The following is a 24,268-nucleotide window of genomic DNA, read 5'->3' on the forward strand; positions in this document are numbered from 1 at the left end:
ACTCATTACAAGTGAAGAACCTTGTACATCATCAAAAAAAGCGAAAGAAACTTTATCTAAATCCATTTTCATCCCATCATAAAAATTTGTTACAACATTAATATGATGAGACAGCTCAAAAACATCGCTAAATTTTTTCTTGATGATTATTAACAAGTTATCTCTCGCTGCATGCTATATATCATATATAATCATGATTGGTGTTTGTTTTTATTGAAAGTGAATGGCAAATTTATTTTATTAAGAAAATTTAAATATTTTTTTTTCAATTCTCAAAAGCTTCTGTCTTGTCTTGTCAGTCTGTGAAAGTCAATTCCATTCATCAAACATCCAGCATTCATATATTAAGACGAAAATGATAAAGAGAGGAACGAATAAAAAAAAATTTATATTTTGTGCATAGAAATAAACAGAAAATCAATACCTTTAATCAGAAATGAATAAATCTCCTGTTTCTTTATATCTCTATGTATGTATATATATAGTTTGTAGAGCGTATGGCTGATTTTTAATATTCTGTTCTGACGCGTTATTCAAGAGAAATTCCACAAAAGAGTACTTGACGTAATTGCAGGCAAGGAGAAATATGCAGTATTATGACACAGCTCATTCATTCATCCTAGATATCTCCCTGTGTGCATTTATTCCACTTCACTTTTTTTTTATATTCTCATTTACTTATATCTTCATTACAAAATGGAACTGCTTTTTCATACACAAGTAATTAACATTTTTTTTTTGTGAACATCATCTATGTCTTGTACATCACCATATATCATTTATAGTTAGTGTGAAAAAATATTGATTTCAATCAGGCGATTTTACGGCACTCGATAAACAACGAGAAGGATGAAATCATATTCAAGTGTCACTAAAACAATTCACTTCCTTTTTTTAAACTGGTTGATTCTTTTTACTTGTAACTTTGCCAGACATACACAAGCTTTTTTTTCTTTTCTTTTTTTTTTTTTGTTTCTTGGCAAGATTAAGATTTCACATCCTTCGTGTTCGACTTTTGCCTAACTTTTGACTCACCGGCTCGAGAAATCTTTTCGAAATGAGAGGAGAGCAAAAATGGAAAGAAAGAAAAAGTGCAGAATAGAATGAGGGAATAAAAAAAAAAATTGTCGAGTACGAGGTTACACAATGATTATCGATTCAAGCATCTTTAGAGCATGCGCTTCATTCTCTCAGAGAATAAATAAATATAATTTTTAAGCTTAAAGTTTAATACTTTAGACTTTATAATTCATTATATTGTACTTATGTATTTTGAATTTACCCGAAATCAATATTTTATATCATGTGAAATTGGAAGCTATTTGCATATAGAGACAGTTAAATTGTGAATAAGGCATATGCAGGCATCCTCGCTACATCTCTGTCTAGCTTTCTGAATGAAAATTTTGAATTTGTGTGTGAAATTTTTACTACTATTTTCTAGTATTTCGAGTGTGACACGATATTTTCTCATTTTTTTTTTGTATATCTGCTTCATTGGTGACTGCTGCTCACATATTTACGTGTTGAGTTTTCCACACTGGAGCATGAAAAAAAAGAGAGAAAAATTTGTGGAATATTTTTTAATTTTATTCAATTTTTTGTTTAAATATGAAATGATTTTTACAGGAATATCAGACCATGTAGTCATGATTAAATGTAGTCTAAAAATAATAATAATATAATAATAATAATAATAATTATGCACAAAAAAAGTTTTTCAATTAGGTATACATTATGACACAGAAATAAAAAAAAGTTTGATAGAAGGATTTATATTGAAGATTTAACGCTATGTCAAAGAGTATTATGTGTAGCATACTATACTATTGGTTTTTTATTCCGCATTTTAGAGTGGTAAATCTGTTGCTGTCATCACTTTGACTTTTTCGAATAAATTGACAAGAGTGGATTTGGTTTTGAATATCAATATGATTTTTTTGGAAATAGGGCTTGTAGATTTCTTCGTATCTGATGTGAATTTATCAGATGTAGCATAAAATTGGAACGAAATAAGATGTCACAGTACTATCAAGGCATCTTATCGTTAATACGATGATATTGGCGGTGTCATATCGAACATGATATGCTGCTCGCGAATGATGACTTACTACGTCTATGTTTCAAAATCACCATGCCCAGACTTGACTTCCAGCAATTCGATAATACAGTTTAAAAATTCCAATTTAAGTATATATAATACTGGATAAATTAGAAGAACCATTTGGATTCTCGAAACGGAATGGATAACGATAATCTGTGGAATTCGAGACATCGGTAGGATTTCCCGGAGCCTCGTTTCCGACGAATTTTAGAAACAAAAATTGAGAACGAGACAGCATTAGAATTCATCGAAATCTTATTTTACTTGATCTCGGTCGCTAGAACCCTTAGACATCAGGAATTTGCAGTATCAAGTAAGGGTAAATTCGAATTTGGGATGGAACAGATTTCAAATTGGTAAAATTTTGTTTTTGCCACATTATTTGACTTATCAACTTCGTGTTCCACCCGGCCAAACTGCTTTGATTTGATGGAATCTGATGCTGCCTAGCTTATAATGCTAGACAAGACCTTTTGATTTAAAATTTTAGTCCTGAGCTAGAACTCGACTTGAACTTATATGTAGTTGAAATATATAATTGAAATGAGTGAAACGACCAAATTGAGTCGAAGTGACTCGGTGGCGGAATTGTTTAGTATTCTGTATATAATTATTGCAACACCGAACCAGCGATCATGGGTTCGATGGCATAGGAAATTTTTAATTATCCTATGTCGAATCATATGTAGCATTAACTTAGTGATATTAGTGATATTTCTGCGCTATGCTACCATGTTCTTTGCCTGTTAGGTTAAGTGAAGTTCCAAAAGAATAAAGACTAAAGAATTGACATTAGAAGCGAATGAACCTTTAAAAATATTTCCTAAGAATGCGTTCTAGCCACTCATATGCGGATATAGATCACCATGTTTCTAATATAATACCATCTTCTGACAAGGAGTTATGGAAACAACGAAAATTGGTATAAGACAGAGAATATTATTATATTTTATGATGCAAATTCAAATATATAAAATATTTAATTTAATTAATTCACAATAAATTAACATCTTTACTCTCCGTATAATGGATTTTTTTTTCGCAAAACGTTCATCGAATATCCATAGATATATACATCAGATCGACTGTGTTTCAAAATGCCGCCACGTCCAATAAATAATATTAATATTAATCTTAACATCTGAAGTAGAGAAAAAAAAGAAGTTATTTGAACTCTGGCAGTGTTGACTTTATGAGTTGTGGTATATTCAGCTATAACTGTATATATCTACATATATTCGACTTCCGTTTATTTCAATCCGTGTGTGCTTTTCGTATTCAATAATATTATGATTATTTTTTTTAAAAATTCTCGTTCATCTTATAAAACTAAATAGATTACTAAACTCATATCATTGTTGCTCATACATAAATTATTCGAAAACGAGTTCAATATTCACTTCTCAGCTGATAAAAGCATTAATAAATTATTAACTTTGCACACATTTGTCATAATTCTTTTATTTTTTATAAATTTAAATTTAAATCTTAATCGAATGTTAATTTACTATCGCTTTAAACTTAATAAACTCGTGTTTATTTCTTTTTCGTGTGGTGTATCTACTCAGGGACGTAGCAGGGCACGGAACCCCCCTCCGAAAAAATTGAAAAACAAATTTATTTTGTAACGTATTTTTAATTTTTAATTTTTTTTTGCTTTTAAATTCAAAAATTAACGGTCTTTTTAAAATTTTCTAGCTACGCCCCTGTTTCTACTGTTCCGTCGTGGTCCATCGAAACCCCCATATAGTAAAATAGCAAAAAAATAAAATGATAAATAAATTTTTTTCCAAGTGGATAGTCTTTAAAGAGATGCGAGATGAAATAAGAAATATTGAAGAATTATGAGCTTGTAATTTGACAATCATTTAACATAATAAGCTATGCATTGGAAGCGTGTTTATCGTGTTGATTTTTGCTCTCTTATAAACAATGTCTTTAATAGCCTTGATGTCCACAGTTGTTTGAATGCTGATGATATCCCGTATGACTTAATGGTTGATAATTAGTTCTTGTATTTGTTGCTGCACCATTTCCATCATATGTAAATGAATAACTTTCTTGTGCTTGTGATGGATGCACTTCGGCACTTACTACTCTCGTTTTTGTATGTTGTGGCACAAAGAATCGCTGAATTAATTCTATAAGTTGCATATTATCATCATGGACATTGTTCTTGTCTTTTAATACAATTCTCAAATAATCTTCATTTGATTGTGATGAGCCATGGCTTTTACCGCCTTGATGTGGAGCTTGATAAAAGTGTCTATTTTCAGGAACTGTATCAAGTCTTCGTTGAGCCTGTTGTCCATTTGAAAGTGGTGTAAATGACTGTTGTCCATTTGAAACTGGTAAAAATGACTGTAGTCCATTTGATGATGGCACCTGGCCATTTGGCTGTTGATATAGTCTATGTGGTGTATCTACACGAGGCTGTGTGGGTTGATATGATGATGGCAAAGGCTTTTGTGGTTTTTGTGATTGTGATTGACTTGATGGAACTGAAGTTCTTTGAGTAAGTGGATTCTGTTGTTGTGATTGTGATGATGGAGCTGGACCACGTTGACCGTTGGCTTGTCCTTTTGGACCACCATTTTGTGATGAAGGACCTCTTTGTTGACTTGGATATTGTGTTCTTTGTGGACCACCATTTCCTTGTGTGCTTGGATAGCCTTGACCGCCTGTTGAAGATGGACCTCTTTGTGCTGAAGGATAGTTAGGATTTTGAGCTACTGGGCTACCTTGTGCTCCTGGGTATGTTGATGGACCACGTTGACCATTTGTTTGTGGAATTCCTTGTGATGATGGAACTCCGGCACCTTGTTGTGGATAGCCTTGTGATGATGATGATGGACCAGATGATGGACTGAATTGACCAGGTTGAGTTAATGCTGGTCCATAAACTTGTGTTGCTGGATATTTTGGACCTTGTGCTGCTAATTTTGTATTCAATTGACCTTGTTGTTCTGGTGGAATTCCATTTTGATCATGTGGATAAGTATAAATTTGCTTACGATTGCCATTTACTGGAAGTCCTGAATTTGGTCCATAGATTGATAAATCGACAGGTTCTGATAAATCGGCTGAACCTCTCAATGGTGGGTTGATATCATCTGGAAATCCAAAACTATAACTATTTTCAATTCCTTTCAATATATCAAATGAATTACTTGGGATTGTTGGATCTTGGTCGAAATTTGAATCTTTATCCGGACGTAGAATGAATGAGTTCTTTGGATCAAAGCCTGAGTTTTCATCTGTTGATAGTTGTCCTAAGCTATTGACATAAACTGTTGGACCATTTGCACCTCGTGGTGGACCACCATCTGCACCATTTTGTAATCCGCCTTGTGGACCTCCTTGTTGACCTCTTTGTGGACCTCCTTGTGAGCCTCCTTGTGGACCACCTTGTTGTCCTCTTTGTGGACCTCCTTGTGAACCGCCTTGTGGACCACCTTGTTGACCTCTTTGTGGACCTCCTTGTGAACCTCCTTGTGGACCACCTTGTTGACCTCTTTGTGGACCTCCTTGTAAACCTCCTTGTGGACCGCCACTTCCTCCTTTACCTCCTTGTCCTCCTAAACCGCCTTGTGGACCACCACTTCCGTATGGAGTTTTACCGTTTGTACCTTGTGGACCATTTGGTTGATTGCCAGCACCAGTATATCCTGGTTGACCTCCAGCTGTAGGTTGAGCTAAGTTAGCACTTCCACGAAGTGGGACATTTCCATTATTAGAACCAGATCCGCCTGTTGATGGACGGTTTCCATTTGAAGGACCTCCTGCATTTCCACCTGATGGACGACTTGGACCTCCACCATTTCTACGATTATTTGAATCTCCGCCATTAATTTTATCACCTGTTCCTGGACGACCAGAACCAGATCCACCACCACCACCTAATCCATTTTGTGATGGTTGTTGTGTAAACATCATCATGTCCTTTGCTGTACTCATGACATCATTATGCGTAAAACCGTTCATTGAATCCCCAATCAGATCATTGAGATTATAGTATTTATCGCTACCTTCGCAATCAACATTCATATACCAATCGCATACGAAAAATCCTATATTTTATGGGACGAAAAAGTATTCAATAAGTTACAAATAAATTTATTTAGAATTTAAGGATTATTACTTTGATTGAAGAGGGTTCCATTTGGACATAAGAATTCAAATCCTTTAGAAGATCCAGCGGTATTTGCGCAGATATGAAAAACTTGACAGCGTGCTTCGATGTCAGCATAATATCCTATATTGAATATATAATAATAATATATTTAGTGTTAATATCAAACGGCGTAGACAAATTAATCATTTCGAGACTATACACGACGAACAAAAAAAAATAAATATTTTAATCCACTTATCATATAACAAAAGAGAAGATGATGCGAAACACACAAAAAAATATAAAAGACTAAATAAACATACACATGACTATATTGTTAATATCATATTGTCATGAAATAGAAAGATATAAATCTTACCATAATGTTTATCATCACATGAAAATCCCGTTTCAGGAGCTGTTGCAAAAATTGGATAGTCACGACCTGGCTCACCCGGAAGAGCGTCTGCCAATGTCCAAATACGATCAGATGCCAAAGAATTTTCATTTCTATAAAGCCATAAAAGGAGGAAGAAGAAGTAGAGCATTAATAATAAAATAATGGTGAGATATTCATGAGTCCATAACCGGATGATAGTGCAATTAAGCATATGATTATCTCACCTCTTTGGCCTCATGGAACGTAGCCAATTTTTAAGACTTTGACCATTTTTGGCACTAGATTTTGCTGTCTCAGACACACTGATGAAGAAAATCAGCAATAACAATCCCAAACCTGGAAGATAATCAAAGAATTATATTAGTTTTCTTACTTCGTTAAGTTTTTTTTAAGCTTGCTGCCGAAAAGATGAATCTACATAATATATGACCGGAGCTTTGTGCCTTGATATTCTCGCTTGACGTTTTCAAGCGATTAATCCACTTCTTGGGCGGCCTATATATATATATATACAAATATCAATAAAATAATCAAGAAGCCTCTCTTCACGGATGCGCGCACGCTTTTATATATATCGCGTATTGGCGTCTAAGTTACGACATTTATTGAGTATCCAAGAACATTTATTGAAACATTAAAAAGAAAATATGGAAAAATCAGCTTTATATAAATCAGCAATTTAGAAGTGATGAATTTAATGGGCAGTTTCTGAAATTGCTTTATTCTCTCTCCTTCCTTAGTTTCCATCTTCCTTCTCGTCATGCTACATCATCATAAAAATAAATAGCATTGACTTGTTCTCACGTTTCTATCAATTATTAATTTATTGGCAAAATATTGGAAATAACATAAGAATCAAATTCCTTAATTTTTTTGTTATTTTCATCTCTCTTGACGCCGTCGTCTTTGAGCTGTTCCGCTATCAATGCTTTAATGTGTTCGATAGAATATCTAACTTTTGTGTAGATTCTTTAATGGATCGCGTCTGATACGTTTTTAATTAGTTTTGACACATTTTTTTTCATCTCACTCCAAATATGGTGCTATCGTATGCATCTTGTCACACTTGAGGATACTACTAATGAATTTTGATAACATCTAGACTAAGTGGTGTCAAATTCTATGAATTTTTGAGTGGAATTTTAATGACAAATTTCTTTACTTTATACAAAGGTGAGATGAATGAATGATTGGAGTATAGCAGTGTTGTCCGAACTGAATGCCGCAACATTCTAGTGTGACGCCGAAGGTTTTTGGAATTGTAATGAACCACATGTGTTGTGCAGTTTTGCTAACTTATCATCAACGTGTGCCGTGACACAAAAATGTTTGGACAACACTCAGCATAGTAATGACTTGGAAATCTAGGCATATGTTGTTGAATTTGTTAGTATGAAAGTAAGGCTAATTTGGACGAATGATTAGAATTCACACTGTAACTCTAACAAGTTGTCGTTATCAAGATCGTTAAAGGAAATTTGGTCGGATCAGCCCAAGATCAGCCAAAGATCAGCCACTCTTTTAGGACTCAAGAAATTGACAAAGTTGCGATACAGAGAACGTTATGGAATGTGTAGGCAAACATAGTGTTAGCAGAGGAGCTTGAGAGGAGCTTAGTTGACTTACTATTGGAAAGAATGAAGCTATAAAGCTGTTTTAAGTTATAACCCGGAACAAAAATCTAAACGGCTACTTTATTTACGTCATAATATACACAGTAGAAAAGGAACTAATCATCATCATATCATCAAAAGTAGCAACTGATTCCAACCAGAACCCAATTTTTCTCAATCTTTATTCAGAATCTTCAAACGACATGATGCCACATATCATATTTTTCTTCGGAAAAATGTTCCAAAATCATCCATAACGCTAGTGTATCACATTACAACTTGTCGTCAACACGGCGAAGTAGCGGACATTAGCCTCTACACCTAACAGCACAACGTGTTTGCTAGTGAAATAAGGCATCGTGATGGAAGATTTAGATCCATTCTCATTACGAAAAATGCGGTTTGACGCATTGTGTTGCTCGGGTTCATTGTCATGCTCGATTGTATGCATTGTTTAGGTCTATTTAAAAATACTACAAAAATTCTTTAGGAGGATTAGATGAGTAAATGCGGTTAAGACATTTTAAACACTTTTCCATACCGAGAAAAGTCTGTTTTTTTACCTTTTAAGAATTTCTGTAAAACTCAATTACCTACGCAACAGGATCTAAAAGATTCTTCAAAGAATCCATAAATAGCACACTGAAGTAATTTAAATTTCTTAATTTGATTAACTTGGAAATTTAAAAGAATTTTCATGAAAAATAAATTCAATTAGAGATTTTCCTGGGTATAGAAGCTGTCCCGAGCAGCACATAGCAATTAACCGTCTTATTGGTCGTAAAAATGGGTCAAAATCAGGCTTCAAGGTACCGTCAGGGCCTTGCCTTAGAAACTTCACGTTTTGTCGGTAATAAGGGTACTTAGCGGTGACATAGCTAATGCAGTGTGCTGTTCGGGCTTGTTTGCATTAAAGCAACAAACATTTAGATCCGACATAAAGCTTAATTGATGTTCAAAACTTCTTAAAAGCTCTCTAAACTTTATTTTTTTAAAAATCATGCTTTAAAACTTTTTAAGGATCTACTTCAAAATATATATCTTTCTTCACTTCCTCATATATCAACATTACCTCTCAAAATGTTTATTTTCATTCGAGATGTATATCTCAAATTACCCAATATATATTGCAGCCAATATTGATATGGGTACCTATCAAGTCATTAAATTTAATTTATTCAGAATGCAAAGTCTTTCAAATCCACAACGCGATCTAGAAAACTCAAAAATTGATGCTTCATCAATGCAGACGTTAAGTTTTATTGCCATGGATTTTATTTAAGTAAGTTATATATCTTAATATACGTCAAATATTAATAAAAATGCGCTCAAATTACACACACACATGCTAGGGTTCTTTAGATCCGTTTTCATCATTCCTTTGCATATTAATTAGAAAAATCCGAATTTTATTGTTTGAGAATCTCTCTCTCACTGCCTGAGTCAAAAACCTTTTTGTCTACAAAAGAATTCATGGGCTTTAATGATATGGAAATTAGGTATCAATTTTTTATTTTTTGTGGAATGAAAAGCCATTAAAATTTCTTATAAATTCTTCGTCTCGTGGGATTATTGTTACATTGCTAACATATTTCTCTGACGTGAAAATTGCAAGACAACGGCTATAATACCTACTTAATAGATGTTAGATCAATAAAATATTTTACACCTATTAAAAATCTTTATATTTATTTATATTTAAAGCTTAGTGAATATTAATCTTTATGGAAATTATTCTCGGTTCGAAGTTTGAAGCTCACAGGTAGAAGCAGTGTTGTTAGTTTAGACTCTCGCTGCTTGGAATATCTGAGACATTAATATTTGACAAATTAACGGCTTTTCATAATTTGAATTATTTTGTTTTCGGTTTTATCCCTGAGTTTTTTTCCCCTCGAGCTTTCATTTTATAAATATTGGAATTTTGTGCAATCTTTCAACAAAATTATTGTAAGTTTAATTAATTTAATGGCTCTGTTATTGATAAGTATTGTTTAATTTACAGAAAAATCAATTGCAGCACAAGTCACTGTTCAAAACTTTTATTTGACGTGTTTTATTGAACAAAATAATTTTTCAGCACGTATTCGAATATTTATGATTTAAATCATCAATTTAATCACAGTTTTAAGAAAATTTTACCATCAAAAGGATAAAAGGAAATGAAATAATCGAATTAGACAGCAAATTAAAGCAGTGAATTCAATAAAGGAAGAAAAATTCAAAACAGGTTAGGTGAACATCCAGGAGATCCAGTGAAAACAAAGAAATTCCGATTCAACTTAGAAAATTGTAATTTGTGTGAGTTAGGCAAGTTGTCTTTCATCAAGCAGTATAATTTTCGCAGGTGGGCTTGAAATTAGTCTTATCCATGCAAATAGTCAGATATCAACACTGATAGAAGGAAGACAAACGAACTTTTTTTTATCAACATAAAAACAACAACAACAACTTAACAAAAGACTTGCAAAAGAGAGAAAAAAATCAGCAAATCATTTATGTCCTGTCTTTATAAAAACTAAAAAGAAGCGCCACATAAATTTAGCATTTTTACGACAATACTATCGATAACAAATTAATTAACAAAGTCATCAATAAATGAGCAAATAGTATTTAAGCGTGGATTTCAATGTGATGCTGTCTAGTTTTTGCTAGCTGTCGATGTATGTGAATGAGCATGTGAGTAATAAATAGATTTGTTGCGGGTTTTGGTTATGGAACAAAAAAATACTATAAATTTTACTTTGTCTGACTGGAAAGAGACACAAGGCGGAAGACTTAAATCGAAATGACAAAGATTCTCATTTTTTGCAGCTACTGATTTTACCAATTGTGTTGTATTTCATCAGCTCAATTTAAATTAGCCGTTTAGGTGTCCAAATCAATAAATTTGTTTGACACTGAGTCGCAATCCTGTTTTTATTCTATAAATGCATTCAGTGAAAGGAAAGAATGAGTCAAGAACAAAGTTTAGTCATAGACTGACTCAGTTATTGGATTTTTCCTAGTCTTTACTCATTTGATTACGAATAAGTTTGGGAATTGGAAAATACAGATTAGAATATATGATAATAATTAAAATAAATTAGAATATTGGAGACGCCAGAGAAATGAAGGTAAATTTGTCAAATCATTAATTAGGCATAACAAATTAATATTCCATGTTTTTGTTTATGGTTAAAAAAAACCCCAAAGGGATGACAAATGATAGCTTTGACCTTTTCAGATCCTGGATTCATCAAATCACAAAGAAATTGCGTCTTAACCTTCAAATCCCAACTTGTCTTAGATCAAAACTTTAAAGATGAACCAGTTTTTTTACAACTTTTACTTGAAGCAACAACTTCTTCTTCTATTTTCTTCCGTCGACCGGAATAAAAAAAATCTCATTCATTTTGGAATGTTAATCGGTTTTTTGTCATTGAAAGGGTTTTCGCCTTAGCATATCTTATAAAAATTTTGTTTTCTTCTTTCATGCAACCACCAAAATGACAAATATGAAAAGAAAACCAGCAAGTCTGGTGGGCTAAATTATGTTGATGATGAGTGAGTGAGTAAGAAAGAGTGAGAGAGAGGAAGAGAGAAAAGATTGCTCTGGGTCATGGTTGTTATGGAATAAATTATTATATCTTTATCATTACATAACAAATGCAACAGTTGACCATGAAAAAGTATTATTGAGATGGAATTTGCCATCGATTTATGTGGGAAACTTATAATAAAAAATTAACAGATTATAGACATTATTAATAGCATCCAATGATGTATGAATTATGTTTGTTAAAGATTACAAATCGTAAGATTCAATTTTCAAGAGAGGTATGAAAAATGACAAAGACACCCAGACGTATGCTTATTAGGCAGTGTCTACTTTGTGTCATTTAGTCATTTGTTGAACGTTGATTGTACAATTCAATCAACTTAGAATTTTTAATATTTTTTTATCTCAAATAAAAAATCGAGAATACAGGAAGAAGAAGAAGAAGGTCGTGTGACTTCAGCGCATCTTTGTCCCAGCGAACAGAAATTGCTGGGTCAATTTAACGGTTTAGAAAAATTTGAAAATTTTCATATCGAAAATAATATTTGTAACGGTTCTTTGAAATTCAAATTTGATGAATATAATTTCCAATTTGTAGCCAACTTCAGGTATGTTTACATATGAAATATGAATGAAGAATCATTAATTATCGAATTTAGGAGTGATTACAAGATTTAAGACTATGTGATGCCACTGTGATTTTTGGTTAACGAATATAGAACGACAGTCGACTAACCGACTGGGCTAAGTGTTTAATTGAGCTTCCTTTCTTCAACAATACCCAAAGTTATATAAGATGCTCTTTTTTTATTCTTAAAAAATATTTTTTAAGAGTTTATTTAGCTGCTATATTTAATAAATGAGCATTAATCGTTGCTGAACAATTTTGGGAGAGACGAATGCAAAAGGCAGCTTAGAGAATGAACAAAAAAGAAGGCGAATTATAATTATTTATCAAATGCGAAGAAGCGGATACAATTTACATAATTTTATCCATATTAAAGACGACAATGTGATGATTGTGTGTCGCTCTTTAGAACTAGTTTTTTTTCTTCTATTTCTGATTTTATTCTCTCTTCCATACACAATCAGACTTTCGGTTTTCTTCATCATATATATAAATTTTTTTTATCTTATTCTTTAGCGAGTGCCGGACATTTAAGATAATATAGCACGCTTAAAGTCTGATGCCAAAGTCAACGTAATATAATGACATTCTATCTCACCGAAAGTGATAAATGTTTATTTTATTTCTTTATAAAATCGTATCCCGAGCAACAAAGTTAATGGAAGCCGCCTTCGAGAAACATCCTTGTGGTTGCCGAATTCCAAAAACATTAGGCGGCTTCCATTTGATGTTGATAAAAGAGCTTTAGTGGATCATTATACCGAGTAACACATCATGCTCGCTAGGGCACCCCACGTCGTCATATGTACCCTAAGACACAAAGTTGCCCTGAAAGCGATGTGACTGGTAATTTCAATGTAACACGCTTAGAAAAGCTCCAAAGCGGAGCCTTCTGCTTTATTTGTGTCTGCTCGGGTTTATCATCATTTAAACTCCCAAGTTTATGGTATCATGTACTACAAATGACAAAAAATATTTGTTTTTATTTTTCTTTTTCCTCGCTTTATATATATTCGCATAAGCCCAGCCCAACCGGATAGAAAATTTCAAGATTTTTATGTCAATTCTCTTTTTTGTACCCTAATAGAACATAAATGTCCCAAAGGCATGGTCTACGAATATTTATACAACTTTTTTGTGCTGCTTGAGTTGGAGTTTATGATATGTTTATGTTACGCATCAAGAATTCATAGCATGTAGCCGTCGAGGATAAAATGAAGAGAAAATTTTCTTAACTTTTTTAAGTTTTTTTCTGCTTTAAAGAAAAAGTTAATGAATAAAAACACGAAAAGCTTGAATGTTTATACAGATGAGAATTTATATGATGCTTTTACAAAATTTTAGTTAAGAGCAATTTTATGATATCGATCGACTTTTTGCATGGAAATTCAAATTGGCATATAAGAACCCGGACAGATTAAAGGATTTGCATTTATAAACATGAATAAGTGATTTCTGAAATGTTAGGGTTGACCGAAATATCTTTGCTTAATTTCAGTGCCATTCGTTAATTTTGAGAATATTGATGGATTTATAGTTGAACTCAAAATTCAATAGAATTAAGTAAACGAATGGATTTATCAATTTAAAAAAGTCCACCATGTGGCATCCACTAATGTCAAAATCTACCTTCACAGCAACAAAATCTGCTACGACATGCTTAACAATGCGATTGAATATCAAATCGATGAATGATAAATTAACCCTTTTAGTATGAATCGAATACAAAAGAATGATAAATGAGACCAGAAAATCCATTCGAGAATTGATGGTCAGTATCGAATTAAAGGAAGTAACTAAATTCAATTTATAAAATATCTTAATCTTTAGTCGCGCGAAACAACGTTTAGGGTTTGGTTATCTTGTGTTTCACAGTGATAATGAGCCATATAATGTCACACGTCAATCACATCTGTCCATAATGAAATTGAGTATCTTACCGAGCGAAACAGGTGAGAAACTATATATGGAATGTATATGGTGTTCTAATAGACTGTGGACTACGTGTGGCTTCCAAGTAGCTACCAAATGGAACATTGTGTAATCTGAGACTTGAGCTTTTAGGTTGTATCTCTAAACAAAAGACGATCCATCATGAATGTTTCTGTAATTTTCTAAGCATTTAAGGATATCATCTTGAACTATATAAAAGGCCACGATTCTGTCAAAGCTCCATCACGGATAAATTTAACAGTCTAAATCAGAAATATATCCCTCAGGTTATATGTTAGTACTTTATTTATGTCACTACACTCTTAAAACCCTAAAACACATCATAAATGATGCTAAGCACTAACTATACAGTCAATGGTATACCAAAGGATAAGAAAACTGTTGATCTAACAGAAAAAGCATGATTGCAAATAACAGATCTCGAGTAGGAGTCGAACCCACATCCTACGATATCCGGTAGGATGCTCCTCCCACTGAGCTATCGAGGGTTATTCGACTATGTGACAAAATGCAGGATATAAATCTTCTGTAACCTTCTTACTACTGCAGTCCCAATAATATACCTCTAATAGTCATTTAAAGGTATTTTAGTAGGTATTACATTCCAACACAAGCTTTTGAAATTCCTCATTCAAAGCTTATCAGGTGGCGATCTTATACCTGCCACATCGCTACCTATAATGCCCCTTCACATACTAAAAATCTTTAATGTGAAAATTTTATTACGTTATTCCAATCACACTGAATGAATCCAATTTTTATTATAGATAATTTTCGATCAAACATTTAGTGTGATGGACATTAATTCTATTGTGTGCTGCTTGGTTAAAATAAACGACAAAAAAAAATCAAATTAATTTTCCGTGAAGTCAACAAAATTATATCACAATATATCATTAATTAAGAAGAAGAAAAATGAAAATAATTAAGATACACAACAAAAAAAGAATCAAGCATATCCATTATAGTTTTTTGGTTAAATACCTAAAACTAAAATGAAAAAAGAAAAGAAAAATGTATAAACACCTTTTAAGATAAAAACAGATGATCGTTCTTAATCATCACGTATTCACGTATTATCCCAAGACGGAACTTCTTTCGCATCTTAATTTTTATAACCAGCCTCAATTCTGTATTTTATCGATACAGCGTAAGAGAAGCACAAGAAAAAATAATAATAAAATAAGTTTTTATTCCACTCGCATGGGTTTCATAAAGCACTAAAATCCTTCGAGAGCTTTTTTTTTATATTTCATAAATGCTATGTGACGATGTGATATAAACGCTGTTTAAAGGCTGCTACATATTGTTTAGGAAAAAACACTAAAAACAGGTGAATTTTTCGTGTGCAAATTATCGATTAATAAATATCCATAAAAGTCGAATGTCTAAAGTGTGAATTATCACAATAAACAAAACACGTTTTTCGCGCATTTTACAATGCATGATGAGTTGACTATTAATGTTTTGTCTATTGTCAGACAAGATGTTCTTATCTCTCTTTTCTATGATTTATGGTTATCTGCCTACCTACGTTAAATGTCTAGACTTTGTAATTCTATTCTGTCTCAAAAATTCATGAAAATATATCAAAATTTGACTTTTTCTTTCAAATTATAAAACTCAGCATGCTAAGCAATTATCAAACAAATGCACAGTCGTTAAAATTTAGATTTCATAAATTGTAGTAAAATATGCTTAATATAAACAAATTTAAATGTTTTGCTAACTTATTACCCGAGTGGCACAAAAGAAGGAATGGTATCCATTAGGATGTCAAAACAGTCGGCTTCCATTTGGTGTTCCTGAGTTGCACAGTACAACGAACAACTTTTGTGAGACAAAACCAGCCATCAAGGTACCGACATGGCAACTTTACTTATTATCAATAATACGGCGGCAAAGCATCACATTGTGATGTCCGGGACTAATAAAAGAGCTTTGACGGAGCCTTTAATGCTTCGTAACAGAAACTTCTTCATTTGTGTCGCTCGGCATCATAAGAAATAAATCTGCTTATAATATTTTACTTTTACAACTCGAAAATTCCTAAAGATCCCGTGAAGTCAATAAAACTGTATAGTATTTACGATAAAAAATGAGATCGTGGATTCTTTGAAATATATTAGACACTTTGTAGCATTTTAGAATATTTTAAAATTTTGTTTATTTTATATTTTGCATCCTGAAGTTTGGTTTGTATGTTGGAGTTTCCAAGTAAAGCCGTATCAACAGTAAAGATCTATAAACTGTTTATGAACCTTAAGAGCTTAATAATAGGTTAAATTGATGTTCTGCCAAGTATTTTAAACAACTCCGATAGCTTAGTGGCAATAACATACCGGAAAATATTCAAAAATGGTACGACGGGGTTCGATCCCGTTCAGAACAATGAAATTGTGCGAATACTTAATTGACAGCACTCCATTTAATGATTGAAAGATCACTTTCTGGTGGGAATCGAACCCGCATACTCAAAAGAGTGATACAGATATCCGATCTGTTGCTTAACCACTCGGCAACAGAAGCCTTACTCTCGTACTGGAAGAATTGCCTGTATGAAGCTAAAATACGCCAGATTCCTATCTTTTCAGACACCACAGTTCCTTTACTTATCAACAGTTTTGAAATCCGTGGAATTTTCATCACCAACTAAATTGTTGTCGATGTTAAGCGAAGAATGCGAGACTGCCTGATGAGATTTAACCAAAAAATATTAATTTTATCAGATACAGCTCCCTGTATTTCTAGCTTATCCAGTCTAAGAATCTTTCAAATTAGAATGTATAGTAGCAATTAATAAATTTTGAATCCCAAAAAAGATTTCCATATTGCCAATCACTTTACAGATTCTGCATGTCTTTTATAGCTCAGTCCTGAAGTATCTTTTTATAAAGACAATGAAAAACCATTAAGAACAGATTTAATGGAAGCATCTAACATCCATAAAATACAGTTTTTTTAAAATAACTTGCAGCGATCTAAATCAAAACAACTTTAGCCTTCATAAAAATTATTTTTGTTGCATCGATCGACTATATCCAAATATAGTTAATATGAGAGCATCAATATCTCGAGATTCCTGAATTTAAATAGCTGATGAGATCAAACTAAAACAAAAAAAGAAAAAAAAATCTTCTTGGGATCGCCTGCCTGATGATTATTTATCGTTAAGATATTATCTGTGAAATATCATCAGAAAGATGACGCTTTTTAAGTGGCGCCATCAAGAAGCGAATCTTGCGATAAATTTAGAAATTGACAAGAAGAAAATATCATATTTATATCGATATAACAATAAGAGGATCCAGTAAAAAGAATAAAATTAACGTGGTTATGTCTTCAAATAAAAAATTTTATATCAAAAAATTAATGATATTCGCATCATGAGACAATTTTTTGTCTTTTGATTGTTAAGTCACAAGTCCTGATAGAATGCTTAAAGACCAGAGTTCCTGGTAGACTTAAATTTTGCTAAAGATTAATTGATATTGGCCTAGAATTTTTTTTCTGATAACATTTGTGAAGTATAACATTTTTTTCTGCTAGCACTTGTGAAGTATAACATTTCATCCAAATTTCAATCAGTTCTAATCAAACTGTGTCGATCTCAATTTGACATCGACTTCTTCCCAAGACGTCATTCACGATTCTTAAATGTCAGGCATTTTATGAATATTGGGGATATATTAAGGTATTAAGCCGTCAAATATTGGATTATTGTTTTATTTAATAAAAATTGATCAAATATCAAATTAGAAGTTAATAAAACTTGTCAATTTAAAAATGTGCAACTGAGTCCAAGATCATTAAACTTCTTCTTTTGATAATTCTCAACATGCGCGTACCTTATTTTCCTGGATCGAATTTATTATTTACGGAGTTCTTATATTTTATTGAAAAATAAAATCAAAATTGAGAATATTTTTTTAATGTCATTCAAGCAGTCCACTGCTTCCGTTCATAAATTTTACACCTATCGTTATTTCTTCGCCTAGCAATTAACAAAATAAGCTCAGTCACACGTATAAACAACATTAAGGATACAAAATATCTATTTAATATATCCAAAAACGATAAATGACATTTTTATACATCTAGTCGACTAGAAATGAGTTTTTTTACAGCACGAGACCTCATAGTTATCACAGCAACAAAAAAATTGGCAGCAAAAAATTCATTCATGCTATGTGCACACGCGAGTAAACGGTATAAAACAGATGAGAAAGAAGATTTCTTCAATCACCAGCATTTATCATTTCAATTTAAATGGAAATTGACTCTTTTGTGCTCGCCATTCACTTCTTCTTTTTCTTTACTTAGACGACCTGCTGAGTCTATGTGTGCTGTCGAATTTATCGAATGTGTCCATAAAAATGAATTTTATCGGTTTTGATAAAAAGGCATTCTCTGTTATAGATGAACGGTTGAATATTGTATAAAAGAGGATGAGAGAGAGAAATAATATTCTGAAAAATTTGTGCTTTGTGCAGATGAAAAAAAAGCTTGCTTGAGCAAATTTTTTAATGCTTATTTTCATAAAATATATCGTTCCTTTAAATCCTGGTCCAGAGCTGATATCACTGTTAATTTGACATTATGATGACATTAAAATCAGAACTCTTTATGAATCTTTGATTCCGAAATAATATTTAACTTCCGGGATCTTTTTGTGATTCAGAATTTTTAAAAAGCAAACAAGAAATTTACTTAAAATTCTAGTTTTAAGTTTCAAGGATTGTTTGGATATTCTTGAACACTATGAGTAAGACTGTGCTGATATTAATCACTGATTTTATCACTTAAACTAATTGAAACTGTAAATTGATGTTTATTTATTGACGATTGCAAATAGACTGAATATTTTTATGAGTAGGGTTAACAACTTTCAGGGGAAAATCAACAAGTTGTGGTTTCTTAGGTAATTTAAATTTAAAATGATCGTTGATTTATTCTCAAAAGTTTTCAATTTTCTTTAAATTCTCTTTTTTGTCGCTTGTGAAGTTGAGTACCCAAACTACGCAAATTAAAAAATCTACGGTACGGAGCTTATAAGACTTCGTCAAAGCTCTTTTAATAATACCATATCAAAGCCGACTTCGTGCTGCGAAGCCTTTTTCATTTCTGTCACTTCAAGTAGCACTAACATAAAATGTTCCAGACTTTTAATACAGTTTTAAAGTTCTTAATACAAATATTGTTAGAAAATGCGAGAAGCATCAATAAGACAGCTTTAAATTCCCAAAATACGAATTCCTAATCAATTAACACAAATCAAGTCCATTACAATGTATTCCGTCCTCAAAAATTCAACTTGCTTACTCCTGCCTTATCTAAAATCATCCCATAAATTGAATATTTTTTGCATAATATCCACATTCCAGACTGCCGACCAAATTATCAACACTGATCCCGCTATCATCTTCCACAAAAATATATGAAATGAAAAAAAGTTGTATCCGGTGTTGAACAAAAAGTCGAATATCATACATTTTTTGGACAAGCTTGATAACTCAACATCTGGCATACATACAATGTGGTATGTTTGCATTTCAAGTGTAGCATTAAAAAAAGAACTGATGATAAAGAGTTTGTTCGTACATATTTAAGTGAAAACAGGAAGAAAAATGAATTGAAATAGATTGACCATAAAATTCATGGCTCAATTTCGTTCCTTGTTGTGTGTCTCTCTTTGACATATCAAAAGTAGGAGATTTATGTACCATAAAAGAAATACAGCAAGCAAAAAAAAGATGAGAAGCTATTGAAAAATCATAAACAACATTTTTTTGAAGGCTGTTGTTGTTTATTAACCTTTTCAGCTGGCTCCTCGATATACTAATCATGTGTGTGCTTGATACAGAATTTTGGATATTATAAATATCAGATTATATATATATTTTTTGCATTGGTAGTCAAATGATTAAAAAATCAAGCATAAAATCTGTTAAATAGAATTAATTTTCATAGTTTTTAATCGGGAAAAAATTGAGAGAGATAAAAAAAACTAATTAAGGAACCTGTTGATGAGAAGAACTAGATTTTTTGGTAGATGGATGTTATGTAAAAGGAAGTGTTTAGCTGTCAAATTAAGCTGATTCCTTAATCAATATTCTTTCAACATTTATCCATAATATTGGAACAAGGATCTTTGAATTAATCTCGTTTTTTGTGCTGTGCTGTGTTGTTATTGTCGTCTGTTTCTTCTTCCCTCATCCAATTAAGCGATAAGTTCCCCATAAATATTGCCATATAAATAAATCTCTTAACTATTCTCTATATCTTTATATATCCCAAAGCATCATTGAGGCCTGACTTACTGAAAATGAAATATGAGACACACTTGGATAAAACTTTTTTTTGTTGTCCTTTTGTTGTATCTATGAGACAAGAAGAATTCTTCCAAAGATCTAAATATTAAGATTAGAAGAGATACATACACAACAACAAAAAAAAAAGTTTTAATTTGGCGACTAAAGCCCGAGAGTTTGAAAAAGATCCAAAAGATTATTAGATGCCAATTAATTTCGTTAAATCAGTTAAACGTAGCAACAATTCTCATATCCCCATATAATGTTTTGATAAATCTCCTCAATTATTTTCCACTCGCCTCGTGATTTCAATTACTTAACTTCTTCTTTATCTTATTTGATTCGGTTTTATATCTTCATTCTCGTGAACATAGATTTTTCATCTTTTACATGGCTTTAACACAAATTAGTTTGTGGATATTTGAGCTTTGGATGGAATTTTCTAAGGGTGCGCCAACGCTCAAAAAAAGCTTTAATCTCTTTTGCAAACTAATGGAGCTATTTAATCTTGCTATGGATCACACAGAATTATTTATGGTTTATTCTTCTTTACTTTTCACTTCTTTTATGCGTTTGCAGGGAGCTTTTACAATTTAAAGGTTACTTTGCTTCAATTTTAAGATTCTATTACATTTCCTTTAAAATTGACTGATTTCTTTTTAAAGTCTGGTGCAATACAGGTTAAACAAAATATTGTAAAATTAATTCATATACGCTGATGTCTAGAATCAGGGAGATGTTCAAGGTGGGTTTGGGGGATTAAGCATCTATTCTCAAGTTTTACGGAACAAATTCTTTAATTTGTTAGGGATTTTCGTGAATTAATCTCCAAAAATCACTAAGTTTTTATAATGACTTCAACACTGTCTAGAATTGTTCAGTTATTAGTTCCTTACAATTTTTTTTTTTACGGACTCAAAAGCTTATTACAAAAATTAAAACCCCTTCGCGCTTCAACTCATCGTTTTAGCTGGATTCCTTCTTATTTCCGGAGAGTGCAGAAGAAAGGAGGATACGGAAAATGTTTAATTTATATGTGGCACTTTGTCATATAGTCGATTAACCTCCTGATATCTCAGTGACAGGAGTATCCGATCGGAAATTGTAGGGCGTGTGTTCCTACATTCCCGATTCCGAAGACGCGCCGAAAAATCAGACTTACAGTAAGACTAATAAAATCCGGGTTCAGAACAGATTCTTGCTACCCTAACGGAATATTTTTTCATCTTCGCTACTACGCCGTATGTGTTCCGGATACGTTCTAAATTTTCAATAATTTTTAAGACACAAAATCGCACTAACTTCTCCATCTCGCATCCTTGTAGTAAATAAACAGCCCCTCAGCTATCTATTTTACTGAATTCACTTTAGAAGTCAAAAGTTAAGCACATCCTTTAAAAAATAAAATAAACTACACAAAAGCACACTATTGACATACATATCCTCGCCTCAAGAAGATTATTCAGCACAAGTCATGCAAACATAAATGATCCTTTTATCAAATTCTTATGATCTATCGGCACTTTCCAAGATTCTCATCGAAAGGAGCAAAATTTATGATGCAATAAATTTTATGTAGATAGGAAGAAGTTCGTGAAGGCACAAAAAAAAAAGATTTTCATGCTCACAAATTTAAAAAGTAATTTGATTTACTTACCTAGAGGAGTCGAGCTTCTCATTGTGTTTATTTTAATAGCTGCTTTATGACTTTTTTTTCTTATCTCAATATGCTCAAATATCAAAAATTTTGAGCTTGAGTAAATTCGAATTTATAGCAACAATAAATGTTTTTTCAAACCTCTTCAATTGATTTATATTTGCCTCGAGCTTATCCAAAACAAACAGAATTTAGACACAATATTTTCAATGCCTTTTTTCTCGGTTTTGGTCGGTTATTTATTTTAATATTTTTCAATTTCACAGCTTTTTTTGAGAATTTTAGCAATAAAATTTTCTTGACTTGAACATGAACATCCAAATATTTGATTATGATCCTCACGAGGAAATTAAGTATAAAGGCACCTTTAAAATGTTTTCGCGTCCTATCGATTCAACGTCTATTTGCTGACTAGCAAAATTTTATTTTCCGATGAGTCTAATGCCTCTTTTTTCTGATAAAAATTTCTCGTTTTTTGACTGTAGAGGATGAGTAGCATTTCGATCAGTAGACGAAAAAAAAAAACAGAAGTGTATAAACAAGAAATACGCGACACATCACCACCATCATCATCAATAATAGTAACAACTTGCTGAAATTGGAATTAATTATATATATCCATATATATACTCAAGATCCAGCTCAAACACATGTATTTGTGAAAAATTATTATTCCCACAGGATTTGATCTCATCTTTCTGTCTTTATATTACGGATTTTGATGTCGGAATTTAGTGTCGACGCTTCTTTCACCAAAATCCGCATTCACGTGAGTTCTAAATATTCTCAATATAAATCATTATGTAAATAACTTCCAGGATATATATACTCGACATCACTCCCGAGTCTTAAAAGCCATTTGATTATATTTCTTGAATGCCTAAGTTCGAATGGCAAAATAAATTTCTATCCTGTTGTGAATATTTCGTGTATGATTATTTTAAAAGACATCTTTCCACCATTTATATGAATTTTAAATTTGGCACGCTTAAAATTTCCATTTCATTCCAGTTTAACATTCTTTTCTTGCTGTATGGTCAATATTTTTAGATTCTTTTTTATATCATTCTCTTTCTATCAATATGTATGATGAGATTTGTGAAGTAGATCCTCTTTCAGTCGTATACGATATATTGATATTGTTTTAAAAATTAAAGACGCCTCTTTGGTGACACTCGTCAAAATTAATATTAAATATCCTAAAACATAGCATTAAACATGTGTCACGAAATGTAGATTTTTTTTGGAGCTGCTGCTTCTTCTTCGTGTGCTTGTCTCAAATAAAATGTTTTCAAATGCATTAATCAAGTCTTCTCTGGCCATAAATCTTGATTTTATTGCTCAAAAGGCATTAAACTTATTTCAGTCTGATCGCTGAACAAGAGGTATCAAACAACTCAAGCAGAAAAGCATAAAAGTGTGTTTAGTTGCTGTTGCTTCTTCCAACAACCTGTAAAGTTTTTTTTTGTTGCTGTTTTGTGATTACAACTAAATCATCTCAGATTGCTTTATAATGATACTATATGCTTGCTGTCAAAACATTTATATCTTATTGAATTCTGTTGTTTTAATACGATTTGAAGTTTAGGATGAAGTCCACATCTGAAAACTACTCTCGATACATTTTTTAAAAGCTTATTTTAGTTGGCAACTTCTTCATAACCTTCAAAGTATTCAATATTTAGAGTTAATCTGCATGTAATCTACTCACAAACTCATGAATAATCATCAGAAGCACTACTTAAGCAGCAACAATATTTAATAAACAAAAAACTTTAATAAGAATTCGAAAATTTTAATAATTTCTAGATTAATCTTTAGAAAACAGACTAAAATATTTATTTGAAGGGGTCAACAACTGTGAAAGGGGAAAATCAACTAATTTTAACTGAAAATATAATTTGAATATTAAACGACAGTTGAGATATTCTCAATCTCAGTAGAGTTAGC

General features: G+C 32.1%; 2 protein-coding genes across 5 annotated transcripts in view; both read right to left on the bottom strand.

Moving 5' to 3' along the window:
- Positions 1-1,012, bottom strand: part of Dscam4 (Down syndrome cell adhesion molecule 4) — a 30,966-nt gene extending 29,954 nt beyond the window's left edge. For all 3 annotated transcript variants that reach the window (XM_070653602.1, XM_070653601.1, XM_070653600.1), the window contains exon 1: positions 425-1,012. The gene's annotated coding sequence lies outside the window, so the exon portion shown is untranslated. The remainder of the gene's footprint in view (positions 1-424) is intronic.
- A 595-nt stretch (positions 1,013-1,607) lies between these two features.
- Positions 1,608-22,738, bottom strand: LOC139100730 (spidroin-2-like). 2 transcript variants are annotated; one of them, XM_070653436.1, is made up of 6 exons: positions 22,319-22,738; positions 6,843-6,954; positions 6,598-6,728; positions 6,246-6,359; positions 5,275-6,174; positions 1,608-5,217 (listed from the first exon to the last, which is right to left on the bottom strand). In XM_070653436.1, exons 1-6 carry the CDS (start codon positions 22,338-22,340, stop codon positions 4,043-4,045), a joined length of 2,454 nt encoding a protein of 817 aa, XP_070509537.1. In that variant the 5' UTR covers positions 22,341-22,738; the 3' UTR covers positions 1,608-4,042. The 2 variants fall into 2 exon arrangements, with proteins under 2 accessions (XP_070509537.1, XP_070509536.1); XM_070653435.1 differs by having other exon boundaries at positions 1,608-6,174.
- Between the last annotated feature and the right edge of the window lie 1,530 nt (positions 22,739-24,268).

This window comes from Chironomus tepperi, unplaced genomic scaffold, assembly GCF_022539635.2.
Source record: "Chironomus tepperi strain 1889 unplaced genomic scaffold, CSIRO-AGI_Ctep_v1 contig_68, whole genome shotgun sequence".
NCBI classification, from domain to species: Eukaryota; Metazoa; Arthropoda; class Insecta; order Diptera; family Chironomidae; genus Chironomus; species Chironomus tepperi.

Excerpts from the sequence above, each read along its gene's own strand:
- LOC139100730 (XM_070653435.1), bottom strand. The coding sequence starts at position 22,340 with ATGAGAAGCTCGACTCCTCTAG. Across the intron at positions 6,955-22,318 it reads GAGAAGCTCGACTCCTCTAG|GTTTGGGATTGTTATTGCTG; the intron begins GTAAGTAAATCA and ends ATTATCTTCCAG. Across the intron at positions 6,360-6,597 it reads ATGTGATGATAAACATTATG|GATATTATGCTGACATCGAA; the intron begins GTAAGATTTATA and ends TATTCAATATAG.